The sequence below is a fragment of the Thalia democratica genome, chromosome 8 (assembly GCF_965202585.1).
Source record: "Thalia democratica chromosome 8, ktThaDemo2.hap1.1, whole genome shotgun sequence".
NCBI classification, from domain to species: domain Eukaryota; kingdom Metazoa; phylum Chordata; class Thaliacea; order Salpida; family Salpidae; genus Thalia; species Thalia democratica.
In genome coordinates, this window is record NC_139172.1 from 37,608,217 (window position 1) to 37,623,522 (window position 15,306).

The 15,306-nt window shown below is 26.7% G+C and overlaps 1 protein-coding gene across 1 annotated transcript; it reads left to right on the forward strand.

Moving 5' to 3' along the window:
• Positions 1 to 1,247: 1,247 nt before the first annotated feature.
• LOC145843215 (uncharacterized) lies at positions 1,248 to 14,966 on the forward strand. Its single transcript, XM_082950675.1, has 9 exons — positions 1,248 to 1,463; positions 5,445 to 5,853; positions 6,400 to 6,537; positions 8,047 to 8,215; positions 9,111 to 9,150; positions 9,375 to 9,570; positions 13,652 to 13,757; positions 13,918 to 14,200; positions 14,583 to 14,966. The coding sequence occupies exons 1-8, from the start codon at positions 1,248 to 1,250 to the stop codon at positions 14,003 to 14,005; spliced, it is 1,362 nt and encodes a 453-aa protein (XP_082806801.1). The 3' UTR covers positions 14,006 to 14,200; positions 14,583 to 14,966.
• The last annotated feature ends 340 nt before the right edge of the window (positions 14,967 to 15,306 follow it).

Here is a 15,306-nt window from a genome sequence, read left to right on the forward strand (position 1 = left end):
TCCAAATCATCGCATAAAAGTTCAAATGTTGATCGCACAAAAACTTGTCGCTCAATAAACAGCCACTCCCTCTCACTGGGTGGCGCCAAACACAACTATGACGTCACAAAGGGTGTGGTGAGGCGTGGGCGTCACTTCTCTCGTTTTCTTCTCTTCTCTCTTCTCTACTTTCTTGTTTTTTATCGAGCCGCCATCAAATCGGTTTAATGCTTTTCGATGATGTTGTTTACAAATAAAAATTGAAGTTTCAGTTTTGTTATTTTACCTTTGTTTGATGTAGCATCGTTTTTGTTTGTTCCATTGTAAAACATTGATTTTTGATTTTTGTTTACATAGTTAATATTAAACACAGATATGAAGAAGTGTTTACATTTTTTAATATTTAACTTAAAGATTTGCAAATTAATTTAATCTAAAACAATTTAAAAAGTTTAGTTTACAGTTTTAATTTAATGATAAAAAAGCTTTAGCAGTCTACCAAAGTTAAGACGTTCATCAGTTTTTTAACATTATAAAGTGCTTATGATGTGAATTAGTTATTTTATATGGTAAATTTACTAATAAATCAATCTTTCATTTGTTCATGTAATTTATGTGAAAATATTTTACCGTCTTTGACTGTAAGTTCACGGAAAACTTAGTTGAACAGAAGAACAGACATACACTCAAATTTTCAAAAGCTAAGGAGGTACTTGTAATTTTTTTCTTGATTTCCTTTTGTTATAAAAAGCTTTTACTTGAAGGTCAACAGTTTACCAGTTTAATCCAAAACTTGTTTAGAAAATTAGTTTGAAGTTCTGAGAAATGATAAGCATATATTAAAAAAAAATACGTGTCTTATTTACGCCTACCTTTGTTGAGTTGGCAAAAAAAACTACATTTGCAGCTGCTTGTTTTATTGTCAACTTAATTTTTTGCTGCTTTTTTTTTTCTGTTAAAGTATATGGTTAAAACTATTTATAAATAATTAAAGGTCATAATTAGTAAAAATTTGATCAAGTAAGCTAATCAGAGTATTATAAAAAGCAAATTAGATTAATGCTTATTATTAGCTTAATGCACAGAGCCAGCGAGCTTATCTAAAGCCGAGTTTTTAATATTTTTTTTTAAATATCATTGACACTTAATTTACACAAAAGCTCAAATCTACTTTTTGTTAACTTTTTTGTTAGTTAAATATTGTTTTAGCTTATGCCATGTTTGTTTTAATATGTTTTCTTTCAGGTTGTTATATAAAAGCTTGTAAAATGTCATTGGTCAGAAAAACTTACGAAAACGGAAAATTCCCTAAACCGAAGAAACGGACTTTGAGCGACGCGATATCGAGGTTGCGGGAGAAAAGCGACAATAAATTCCCCGAAGTATTACGTCACAGTAGTGACGTCACAGAAGGGATGAGGTGGTACCTGGTTAGCGGGGAGGGGAGGGTTGTCATGACGACCGATGCGGAAGTCGTCAAGAAGGTTTGTGACGTCGTGAATACTTGTTTTTTTATTATAAAATGTATAAAACACCCCTTACTTTTCGAAAGAAGTTTTAATCTTCAAGCATTGTGTTTAATACTAAAAATGGTTTTTTAAGCAAGAAACTAGTTAATATTGTTGTTTTTTTTTTTCAAAAACTAAATATAAACAACTTAGGTAGTAAATAAGCAGTTGTAAATATCATATAGTTATATAATAAACTCAACAAGTCTTTGAAATTGTTTTTTAAAAGTTACATATTTAAATTTAAAGAAACTTACAAACAGATTCTATGTTTGCTCATAAACACTTAAAACAAAATATTAGTTCAAGTTGCTAAAATTAAAAAAAAAGTATCTAAGTACTTAGAGTTCCAATAAAAAACCTTGTTATTTGTTTAAAAACATGATTACACACATCAGTTACTCAAATAGTTTTGAAAAGCGGGATAAACTTTTCTTTACTAATTATTATGTGTATCTTGTGAATTTACTACACATAAATTTAAAGCTCACAGTTACTTACATAAATAAAAACAAGGAGTACAAAGTAGCTGGCAGTTTGAGTATTTTGTTTGTTTAAACTGTTTTTACCTGCACAGGTTTGTTTATCCAGGGTGGACATATTATACAACTACTGTTGTTTCTGCAGTTTGATAAAAGAAATAAAACAAAAACCTATTCTGAGTGTTTGAACGCCCTAGTTCGCACTTGTGATTGATAGACTGTCATAAAAAAAAACTGGCATATATATACTAAGCCCGTAAATATTTAACTTTTTTTTATAACCTATTTCGAGCTAAATATATTATAAAATATTTTTACTTTTTTTAAAGTGCAAAAAGTTTTAGCTGACCACTTTAAGATTTAAAATATAGTTAACAGTGTACTACTAATTGTAAAAAAGTCAGATATTTGAAACTCAGTTTGTATTAAACACACGTTCATTTTTAATTAATTTTTTTTAAATTTATAAACTTAACCATTAAAGTTAAATCACATTAAAGTTTTTGCAATAATTAAAATACACAAAAGTTAAGTTATGAAAAATATTACCATCATAACTTTAAACTATTCATAACATTCATTAAATACAAATAACCCCTTCTGTGGAAGATAAGTTTAACTAATTTACTAAATAAAATTTAGAAGTCTGTTATTCAAAAGTTTAAACAAGCGTATTTAATTTTGTAATACATAGCATTTTTAAAAAAGTTTTTTATAATAAAAAGTTTATTACAAAAATAAAGTGAAGCTAAAGTTTAATTTACTAAAAACTTTTTTTCCTTTGAAAAGCATATTCTTACGTCATTTCCTTTAGTTAAACTTCTGCTTTTTAAAGTTAAAAGTAGCTTTTTCGTGGCTAAAAATAAGAACAAGTGTCTGTTTAAAAAAGTAATAAATGTCGTTAATTTATGTATATACATGTAAAAGCATATCATATTAAGTCTTATGCTTTGTCAATATTCTTTTTACTGTTATTTAGTAGTAGCAACAAACTCAAAACTTTAAAGTATATTTATATTTCATGAAAACACAACACAATTTTTTTTTATTTGTATATAAACTTTATATTTAAACTTTAAACAGTACGTTTTTTGTAACCTTTGAAAATACTCTAAAACTGTATAAACTGACAAATCACAAAAAATAGTTTAAAAATTTTGACATCAAATAAGCTTTTTAAATTTTCAAACGTTCTTACTAGTTTAGGGCATAAAATCACGTTTTTAAGTAGAATTTGAAGTTTAATGACCTTCTGGGAAACTCTTAAATTCTAGGAAAATTTAAATGCTTACGCTGGCACTAATGGTAGTTGAAAAGTAAATGTTACGTCATTATTGACATGGATCAAGTTAAGTGGCTGTTATGTTTCATAAGATATGAGTCAGTTTTTTGTGACATAAATCAGTCTAAATTTTTGCGCTTTAAGGCTGTGTGAAACTCACTTGGACATGTTATTGATCATTTGGTATCCGTTAATTTATAATTTTAGTCATCTAGGAAGTAAACAACTATAATGTTTTTTGATGTTTAATAAGACAAACATGTGCTTATAAAGTTGATTCTGTTAACTTTTCTAAAATAGTCTTTCTTGTTATATCAATTTTAAATTTTCTAATTTTAAATTTGTTTATGGTTTAATATAAAAACCTATGTATTTTATAAATATACTTTTGAAGCAGTAAGTACAACAGTACAACATAGTTTAGCTAGTTAAAAAGCTGTAATAAATTTGTTGATAACTTATCAGAAAGTTTAGTTGCGTGAAACACAAATTTTTCAAATAAACAACTTTCATCATACTTTTATCAGTACTCTCTCTTATTAGCAGGAGGCGCTTCTTTAAAAAATTCAGAGAATTCCATGTATTTATTCCGTTACAGTTCAAACACAAACTCACAAACAATAAAAATAGCTGACACTCCCAGCTTTTTGTATATCTAATGACATTGCGGCTATTAGAAACAAAGTAAAACGTGCAAGAGTGTACTTTTAACCGAAGCTGAAAGTTAAAAAGTTAAAGAGCTTAATTGGGAAGGTCGCCATACATCCACTTGGAATTTTTTTTTAGAAAGGCGTGTTAAAATTGTCGTTTTTAACTAAAAAAACTGTTTTAACTGTTCGTGACGTCACTGATAAAGTATGACCACGACCTTGTACAGCTCTTAGTTGATCAAAATATTTGTTTTACTTAAACTAAACAAGTTGATAAAGTGAAATAAAAATATCAAAGTAGACTAAATGATTTGTTCGGCTGTTAAAGCTATCCTTTTTATTTTTATTTACAACAGTTTAGCAACTCTTAATCCATTTTATAAAAACCTTTTTTATTCACTTTACACTTCAATGACCAAAAAAAAATTAAATAGATAAATTGACTTAGTGCTGCACATTGGTTTAAATCTGAAAAGTCTTAAAAGTCCAAGGGTTAACTAAAACCCTTGATCGATTAGTATCCGATTCAAAAATAGATTTATTAAAGCTTGTAAAAACTAAAATGCTCTTCAGTTACTGTTATGGAAGCGAAAAATCTTAAATAGTAAGTTTTTTAACTAAACTGTAAGCTTGTAACGAAATGACATCTTGATTTATTTTAAGCTTGCTATACTCTTATAGATCAAAATAGACTAAATTATCAAATTATTTTTATTAATCTATTTTTATTTTACAGATATTTAATAAATATAAAAAAAGTAACATTTTTTAGTCTAAATAATTTTAAAAAAGTATTAATTTTTTGTAACACCACCACACTTAATAAAAATTATTATTTTTTTCTTTTTTATTGATCAGTTAATGATTGATTTTTGTTTGCTTATTTCAAGGTTAAGGTTACAATCATATTGTGACGTCTTGAAAACACACCCATCTTACGAAATTCCAAACATGTGTTTCCGCTCTCCCCTTAAACAAACATTATGACGTCATAATATGATTGTTATTGAGAAATTCAAGAGTGAAAAGATTAACTTGGAGAGTTCATGTATAATACAATGATGAAATCACTGTAAATCAATACATACTAAAGCTGTATATTTCATTATAAGCTTAAAAAGTCCCGATTTTTTTTTGTGAATTCAGTACTACTTTTTTTTTTCAAAATTCAACTTTTTAAATACGATTAAAGCATTGTTATTGGTAAAAACCTATAAATAGAAAGCAATAAGTTAGTTCACTCAAAAACGATATTCGCTTCTTAGCTAAAATTTAAAAAAAATACAATGTTATCGTAACAATTATCTAGTCTATTCAGTGTAACTATTTTTTGCTCACATAAAAAACTTTTTCGTATAACTTCCCTTAACATTCTTGAATGAGTAAAACTATTTTATTACATTAATTTTATCACTGCTTTTTTATATGTATAAAGATTTATTTGGATAAATAATTAATAGTTAATTTTGGATAATTGTGGTTGTAAAAGTTTTTAAAAAATTAATAAAATGCTAAACAAAACTCTTAAAAACTTTTTTTTCAGGACAACTTTTTCATATTGCCTCACCCCATTGACCCAAAACAACTGCCCATCACCGACCCCGCCACGGTAACCAGGCAACAGCTGCTTGACGGCAACCAATTATCCCACCACCGTGAACTGACAACCACCACCCAACAACCAGATTGCCATGACGACGACGAAGTTGAAGCTCTGGACCTTTCGCCCACTTCAACTCAGCAGCGACGTCTATTATCGGATTTCACTGTCCACAATATAATTCATTCCCCCCTCACCTCTTTGTTTCGTCGCCATGGCAACCGTGATGACGTCGTAGATGACATAGTAGGAGGAGGGGGAAAGGGAAGTGCGTTTCGACCCGTCACCAGGAGCAACGCGTTCGATCTAGGAAATCCAGAGGAGAACGTTTGTGAAGTCATAAAAAACAAAAGTTAGTTTGTATTAAATCTAATCAAGAAAAATATTTGGACTGTATGGTTTCTATGAACTTTCGTTTGCTGCTTTTTGCTCATTTTAAAGTTATTTAAAACTTAATATTTTCTAATTTTCAAAAAAAGTAAAAACTTCAAAATTTGTTTATTTTTGAATTAGAATAGATAAACGCAAATACGTTACATTTTTTGCAGTGCAAACCATATGCTTTTAAATTCTTTATTTATTTTAAAACCACTAGTTTTTTAAACGCCTCATTCTTAATTATAAACAAATGTTTCTTGTTATGTTCAAAATTTTTCTTAATATTTGTAAGATTTTTGCATATTCATCCTTCTTTCATAACTCTTATTAGAAGTGTATAAGATTAGGTTTAAAAGCTTTTCTTCTTCTGCGTAAGAGATCACCTTTAAAATGTTTATCAAAGTTTACGCTTAACGCAAAGCAAAGACAAACAAACAGACTGACTATTGAATTTTTCCTTATTCTAAAATGACTGTGCACTTGTACATTTTGTTCCGTAAATGTAACTTTTATTTCACAGTTCTGAGCCGTCCACAGAAGCTTGCAATCTCATCATACTTCTCCTCGTCAACCGAAAGCAACTCGTCAATTTCAAAAAGCCTTTCGTTTCCCGAATCGTCAATTTCAAAAACTCCTTCATTTCCAGATTCTGCTTATGGTGAGCACTACAAATGTTTGATAAATATTAACATACATTGTTAGTGTATAATACTAATTACTTGTTTAAAATTATGAGACTTTTATGTACTCAATGTTTCATTATTCTAAATTGTATAAGTATTTGGCTGTATATTAAAAAAAGATTATAATGACAAACCTTAAATAGTTTTCATCATAATTGATTATCATATCTTCTTTTCTGAAGTTTTCATTTACATTCGGTTTCACCATTATTTTAAATTGCCTTAACTTTTTGATATTGTAGTAAGTTCTAATAATAAATTGAAAATTTTTCACAATGCAAGTGTTTATTCTACCCCCTTTTTCGTCTTTAAAATATTTAAAACTTTCATTCATTTTGTGCTTTTACTTAAGTACTTTAAAAATAAACAACCTTATTTGACTGACATGTAAAACAAAAGTACAAAATAGTTGTTACTGTATCTACGTAAAAAAATACTATTTTTACTTAAAAATTTGCATGTTTCTTTTAACCATAAACACTAAAATCGTGCTGTAGTATAAAAATATTTCAATATGAATGTTTTATATTGAAAAACAAGTTTTATAAAAACTATTTTGGTTAAGTTAAGTTAAGTTTGCATAGTTTAGCTTCTTATAAAATGATTTACATAATTTGTTTCGACTGCGTAGTTTGAAAAGTTCAAAGGTTTTTGTTAAGCTTGCTTTAAACTAAAACAGAATTCAAATAGAATTCAAAATAAGACAGTAAGAACTTTCGAACGTTTGATTAAATTTTTAATGCTATGTATATATCAAAATAGATCCTCAATTTAGTACATTTTGAAAAGTACTACTTTCAGTTCTTACTTTGGAAAAAGACGACCCTATTTGACTGGAACATGAAAGAGTAGTACGAAGTAGTTGTTACTGTATCTATTTTTAAATTTTTTTCTACAAAAATAGCAACGTTTAAGGGATTATGTGTATTTAAATACTGCGAACAACCGAAAAAACATTATGTATACAAGAAATTTAACATATATTTTTTACCACAAACACGAAAATCGTGCTATAACATGAAAAATTATTTTAAATTGAATGTTTTATAATTAATTTTTTAGACTTACAAAAAAAGTTTTAAATAAGTTTACTCAAGTTTACATTGTAAAGCTTCTTATAAAAAACTTAGTTTTATAGCATTAGTTTCAGGCTACGTAGTTCAAATAATTTATAAGTTTTTTAAAACTTCTTTAGAATTGTACGTAGAAGTCAAAAGGTATTCAAAACAAGACAACGAGAACTTTCAAACGCTGAGTTCAACTTTTAATGTTAAGCGTATCACAACAAATCTCAATTAAATGAGATTTTAGTTGTTAACACAATATGTAAATCACGAGCTCATTTATTAAGTATTTATAAAATTTATCAAGTACGCGCTAAAACTAGATTGTTATTAAATCCCCTAATAAAAAAAAAGAAAAAAAACTTCAATAAACAAATAAAAATAAAAACAATAGTAATATTTAAACTTTTTTTGCTTTAGGTTCTTCCCCCGACGATTTAACTTCACGCGGCAAAAAAGTCTTCTCATCTTTCGACTCCTTTCTCAATCAGGGGGAATCCCCTTCAATTATGTCTATCGGAGGCAGCTTCGACTCAATTCTACCAAACATCATCGTTCAAGGGAAAAACCATCAACGAAATTTCAACTAGTTTGTTAACTTTGTAATAAAATCAGATGGATTTAACTTTTTGCTAAAAGTTTTTGTTTCGTTCGGGTTTAAGATTTTTTTTAATATCGATTAGTTTTAAAATTTGATTAAACCAAACGAGTTATTATCTAAACAAAACTGGTAATTTTTGTATAAAGTTGACTTTAAGTATTTTCTTTTTCACCATACAATGAAATATTTTGTTTAGTCTTTTTCAAAACAAATAAAATTACAAAAAGAAAGTTTTAACTTTTACTCTACTTATTTACACAACTTTTAAAAAATGTTAAACTGTTTTTTTGTTCCTTAACCTTTGAAACTACTGAAAGCCTCAGTATGAAGTTCTAAAAGCTTTTCTGCTTACGGTTTTCCACATTAATGCGCATTAGCTGTGTAATTATAAACAAAACTTTGTTTGTAGTACGGCAATTAAACTTTACTCCTGCCAAAAGCGTTTTTAATAATATTTTAGAAAAAGAGAGTTGTTTTATTTTGAAATAATTTTAAATTGTTTAAAAACATAATAAGAAAATAGCGACTGATGTAGATATTAAAAATGTTAATTACTCATTTAAATAAAATTTTATGTAGATGACTTTAATATCGACATATTTTATATTTAAAAAATAAATTAAGGTGTCAAAATTATAACCAAGTTTAAATTAAAAATTTGTTTCTGTATTAAACTGTTGATTTATGTTTTTTTTTGTTGTTACTATTTTATTTATACTTCTCTTTCAGTTTCTTAACTTTTATAGTTTTAGCTGATATACTTCTATTTTTAGTTTTACTATTTGTCGTTTTATAAAAAGTAAAAATATACAAAAAATTATATGTCATTTAATATATTTTTACTTTTACTATTTTAAAACGCGTATATATTTCTAATTAACAGTTTTCACAATCTCACAACACCAGCCCAGTCTCTCAGTAAGGTAAGAATGATATATTTATATTATTATAAAAAAAAAACTCTATTTAAAATAAGCTTTACAAGTTTAATACTACAAAGATTTTTTTATAAAACAATGTTTTGCTCTATAGGGACTCTGTAGTTATAATTAACTACTACTTAAATCGTAATAGTATGTATCACGTTAAACTAAAGTTCAGATATCTAGTTGTCACTCTTAAAATGTTAAATATTATTTCTATACAGAGTTTCGACCAAACCTCGCCACCGACAAAAACAAACCAAACGTCAACTATGACGTCACAGCAGCAGCGCAAACGAAAGAGAAACTCCGGAAGTCAGGAAATTAATAAGAAAAGGGTTCACGTTTGCAGTTTCGACGGGTGCGGAAAAGCCTACACTAAAAGCAGCCACTTGAAGGCGCACATGAGAACTCACACCGGTAAATTTATTTAATTATTTTTATAAAGAGAATAAAAAACCGGTAAGCTTTTTTAACTATTTTTTGTGAGGGAATTTAAAACCCGGTAAACTATTTTGAATATTTTTTATATAAGGGAATTAATTAAGCGGTGAACAAATTCAATATTTTACATAATGAAGTTAAAATAAAAAACGGTAAACGAAAATATTTCATATTAAAATACTAACATGTTTAAAAAAATATAATAAAAAACACTTAAACAAATCATATTTTTGTGTAGTAAAATATTAAACTAAAAATGACTTTAAATGTTAGTAATAGCAGTAAAGGTAAACAATTACGGTGTCGAAATCTTTACCAGTCTAGGGTTACCAGTCTCTGTGAGTAATTTTAGTTGTGAATAAACAAATATTAAACTAAATTTGAAGTAGAAACTTCTGTTTTGCGTCTTCAGACCTCTTTGACATAGTTATTGGTAAAAAATTAAAATTTATTTAAAATCACAATAAAGGCTTTAGTAAATTACTGTCGTATGCCAGAATGTTTATTAAGTAAAAATAGCAAAAGGTTTTACTAAAAATAGTAGAGTTTTTGTTCTAAACTTCTATACTTTTAATTTTTATTTCATTTAAAAGTGTGTCGTTATGGTAAAAATTAGATCGAGTTTTTGTGTTTAGCCTTATATCAAAAAACTTTTGAAATTATTTTGAATAGCTTGTTTTAGTTTTAAAAGTTAACTAGTTGTCAATGGTTTAGTTTACAAGTCTCAACTGTTTAAAAGTATTTATTTATGTAAAGTTAAAAACAAAGTTTTGTGAAGCTAATACTTATAGTTGAAGTAAATATGACATAAGCTTAACAACATAACTTTACAGAAACTGAGTATTATCAATTTTTTAAATATAAGTTTTCGATTGTATTTTTAAAAACATTTTCTAACTAGTAAAGTTGTTTAAAACTTTTAGACTATTTTCTTAGAAAAATAAAATTTTACTTAATACTCGAACTTTACATATATTTTGTGCATATTAATGATTATAAAAAGAAGTTTTTAAGCACAATGGCTATTGTATTTTGATGGTCGGCTTATTAGCTTGTATAAATGTAAAAATGTAAAGATTAAGTTCAAAATTGTTTGTTAATGTCTCTAGTCGCACACATTTAATTGTTTTTAGTACAATACAATCTATATTACACTTGGTTTTCATATAAATTCTTAGAACTAGCATACTTGCTTTCAAACATTTTAATCTTTATTAAATTTAAGCTTTATTAAATGTATTTTAATCCACTAAGTTAATGCGCTTTGATTTATGATAATAACGTTAATCTTATTTTTCTTGTTAGTCATTTAAATTCTGTTTACAGTAAAGAAGGCTCAATAAAGTTTTAAATAGTTTACGAAAGAACAATAACAAAAGTATGTTTTTATCATGTAAGGCTTTAATTTTGTAATCTGTTTAGAACATTTTCTCACAACTAAAATGGGATTATAGTGCAAACAGTATCACGAGTTTTATTTTATAGTAAAAGTTTTAACAAAATATGTCATATTTTTAGCACTTTCTATTTTAGTTTTAAAATTCTTTATATTTTACTTTAACTTTTTTTTAATTACAAGCTTTCTTATCTAAAACTTTGACTAGCAATATAAATTTTAACAAAAAAAAATTGACTATATGTTTTTTCTACGATCTAAGTTTTAACATTTAAAAGTCATAAAGTAACAAAAACTTTTGAAAAGATTAAACATAGAGTTGTATTAAAAAAATCTTTCGAAAGAAGACACAGCCGGTTTTTGAAAGCAAGAAAAGATATAAGGCAAAATAAAACAACAAACAACACAAACTTATTTAATTTAAATAAAAAGTTAGAGAATTCTATTTTTAATCTAATTACTTACATAATCAAAGCCGACAGCCAAAATTCACAGTAAAAAAAATAAAAGTTCCAAACGCTTCAAGGATATTCGAATCGGTTTCCCGTCTCAACAGTAAAATCGATTATTTCTCATGGCAACTGAAATTTCCATGGCAACAATTTTGTTTGTTACGTCACAACAAACTTCTTTTACTTGAATTTGTAAACAAAAGGTTGAAGTTTATGTAAAAAGCAGTGCAGCTGTTTATTTTTTTCAAAATTTTAAGATTGATAGACTAACGTAAGCTAGCACGAACCTAAACGTTTGAAATATATGAAATTGCTAATGTTTACCAACGTTAGGTATAGTGTTTGGAAGAAAAAATTGAATTATTACATATATATACATATAGATATATATATATATATATAATAAGGTTATTACTCAAATTTGAACACCTTCTACAGAACCCACTTGAAGGACTTTTTTTTTACATAAATTTTGCATCTATGTTTAGTAAAGTGCTTTTTATTTTAAATTAAACTGGCTGATGATTAAAGCTTTATGAAACATTAAAGCTTTATAAAAAATATGTACCAGTATTTTAAAATCGTACTTTTCCAATAAATTATATGTACATATATGTATATATCGATGAAAATACAGGAAAAATTCCTGTTCTATCTTTAAGTATGTCCGAACAGTTTTTATAATTGATCAAGTAATGCAACTAGTAAATAAACAGTTAAGTTTAATAAAAGTTTTTTACTTTATATTTTAAGAGTTACACATAATGGTTATGAGAGATATATAGTTATGAGATAACTTAATCAAAGAAAAAATATTTTTAGATAACACCTTTCAAACTTTTAAAAATTCTTATGTGCATGCTGTGTTTAATTGAATTTTAAGCAATCATGCTATCTTGCAAACAAGCAGCTGTTTTTTTATGATGTCACTAGAAAAAGCGATTTAAAGGGCGTTGGCATGCAAACTAACCCATTTTTATAATGGGGAATATCTGTGGTAGCTACGGGTGCTTTAATAAGCGAAAAGTGAAAACTCACTATGAAAATTTATTATTTCCCTGACGAATAACCTTGTGACCTTGAAGTTGTTTGTTATAAATCTAATGAAAAAATAATTTAAGACTAAAATAAGCATTAATTGATTTCATAGGTAAAAGATTATAGGTGCATGTTTACGAAAGCGATAAAAGTAATTTTTTTAGGGAATAAAGTTTATATTTTAGTTTTAAAATTTATAAATGATCAATATATATTCTGATAAAAGTTATTTGTAAGAAATAATATCAGTAAACTGAGCAAATTTTTATAGCCAACACAAGTAGTAATATAAGATTAATATCAAAATTAAAGTTTTTTTTCAAGTTTTGTTATTATTGTTATTGTCAGTTTATTAAAACTTATATTTCAAACAGCTCTATACATATTTTACTTTTCCAACTCTAGTGATAAAACTTCAAATAAAAAAAGTTCTTTCAATTTAATTTTTTAGCAAGCTCTTTATTCACCTTTGTCTAAAAACTAAGCCAAAGTCTGTAAGATTTTGGCATAAATTTTATTTTAATACAACTTTGTTATAAAATCTAATAAGTTTTATTATGTTTTTTATAAAAAAACTTTATAATCAAATTCGTAATAGCTAAACAAAAATAGTTTTTGTCGTTATTTTTGTTTTATCTGAACAATTTTTTTTAGATTCTACTTTAATACGTCAAAAATAATATTAACGTCATTATAAGCATTTATGTCACAATTTACATTAAATATTACGTTAAACAATAACAATATTAAGTTGTTGCTAAGTGAAAAACATTTTACTTTACCTAAATCAGGATTATTATAACACCATGATAAGTAAATTTGTTAACGTTTTATCTTTCAAGACTGTTTTATCAAGAAAACTGCTCAATACTTTTATTACAAAACTAAAAACATTATATTGTTATTGGAAAAGAAATCCGGTTATTATAATTAAATAAACATTACAACTCTTAACTCCCTTATCAATAGCAACGGTAATCAAACTAGACTCTATTGTAAATTAACCCGACTTACTTTTTTTAGTTTACTCATCATATTGTTTCTGTCATAAACTTGATTAATTAATCAATATTAACCATTACATAATAAACACCAAATATGTAAACAAACTTTCTATTAAGTCAAATCAAAATATTATTACGTCACATTCATCATTACTATGACGTCACAGGTGAGAAGCCGTACAAGTGTACGTGGGAGGGATGCACGTGGAAGTTCGCAAGATCTGACGAACTGACGAGACATTACAGGAAACACACCGGGTACAAACCGTTCAGGTCATTATTTAATGCAGATTTATAAAATTGTGTTTAAAGTATTTGTTATGTTGATCATTAACTGTTGTTACAATGAAGTTATTACTATTTTACATTAGATTGTTATCAATACGTCACTAACAAAATTATTATTAATTGTGACGTCTGAAACTTTTTTCAGGTGCCAAACGTGCGACAGGCGGTTTAGCAGAAGCGATCACCTCGCGCTCCACATGAAACGTCATCAGCTGAACAGAGTGACGTCATAAATCTTGCCCTCCACATGAAACTTCATCAATTGAACAGTGTGACGTCATCAACCTTTCCCTCCACATGAAACGTCATAAACTTAACAGTATGACGTCATAAGTTTTAACTAGCTGATCAATACCAAAAGTATTTGTTGTTACGAAAGTTCTACCTTGAATCGTGATGTCCGAAAATAGTTGAAAGCTCAACATAAGGTGAATAACAGCTTGTTTTTGAATTAATCGTAGTTTTTTTATTTTTAATAGAACCGTGGATACGATTAGAAAAATAAAAATCAAGAAAACTACAACCTAATTAAAGCTATTTTTAGTCAAAAATCTGTTAATCTTTTGTATCAGTTTGGTTTATTGTATTAAAAAAATATTAAATTGATAGTATTTTGCGCTGTTAATACTTCATATTTACTCAAGACGGTTGTTTTATTTCGGTTTAAACAATTTAAACTTTAAATTACCTTATATACGTTATGATTAAGTACTTAAGTAAAAATTTTTATTTAACATAAAGTTTTTACTTAAAACTGGTGTAATTAATCATGTTATGAACGTTTTAATTTCAACTTTTCATTGTTTTCAGACACTGTTAATACTTACACTTGCGTAATTGATCAGTGAGTAGCTGCTACTGAAACCGCTAAAAAGCTGCAATGAGGTCATGAAAGTTCGAATAAACAGATACGGGTGTGGCTTGAATAACAGGAAACTATTGTGACGTCATTTTAACTTTTTTCGTAGTCTAAATTTGCTTTTTTGTCTTTATAAGCTTTAAGCCAATGAAAATTTTCCATAAAAATTATTAGTTTTGTTGTGTATCAATTCATTGAATAAACTTGACAAACTCTATTTTAAAATAAAGTAATGAAGAAAAAAACTATTTCTAAAACTGTACAACAATTTTGTTTTATTTTTTTAAAACTAATCTATACTTATGAATGTAAAATTTTTAATTCATCGGTATATGCCCAACATTTTTTTACATAAAACATTTTTTGAGCTTTTTTCATTTGTCAATAAATATCAGCTTTATTCAAAATATTTTATTTAAATTTTTTTAAATGCCTTGTTGTTTAATATTGAAAAAAGAGCAACTGATTTGGCTTAAAAAAGTATAAAATTTACTCCATTACAGCTATAAAAATTGCATCAGCTTAGCATGAATTGTTTTTTAAACAATTTTGTTGCTAATTTTATCTCAAACCTATTACTTATATTTGTTTACAAACGCTTATAAGGGAGGTTACACCCTTAAAGCCGTACTAAAATAGATAAATTTTATATTCAAAACATTCTTATCTCAAGTT

What these genes read in the sequence shown, in the direction of transcription:
- LOC145843215 (XM_082950675.1), top strand. Translation starts at nt 1,248, where the DNA reads ATGTCATTGGTCAGAAAAACTTACGAAAACGGAAAATTCCCTAAACCG. An exon ending in GCACATGAGAACTCACACCG is followed by an intron (nt 9,571 to 13,651) that starts GTAAATTTATTT and finishes ATGACGTCACAG; the next exon opens with GTGAGAAGCCGTACAAGTGT. An exon ending in ACCGGGTACAAACCGTTCAG is followed by an intron (nt 13,758 to 13,917) that starts GTCATTATTTAA and finishes AACTTTTTTCAG; the next exon opens with GTGCCAAACGTGCGACAGGC.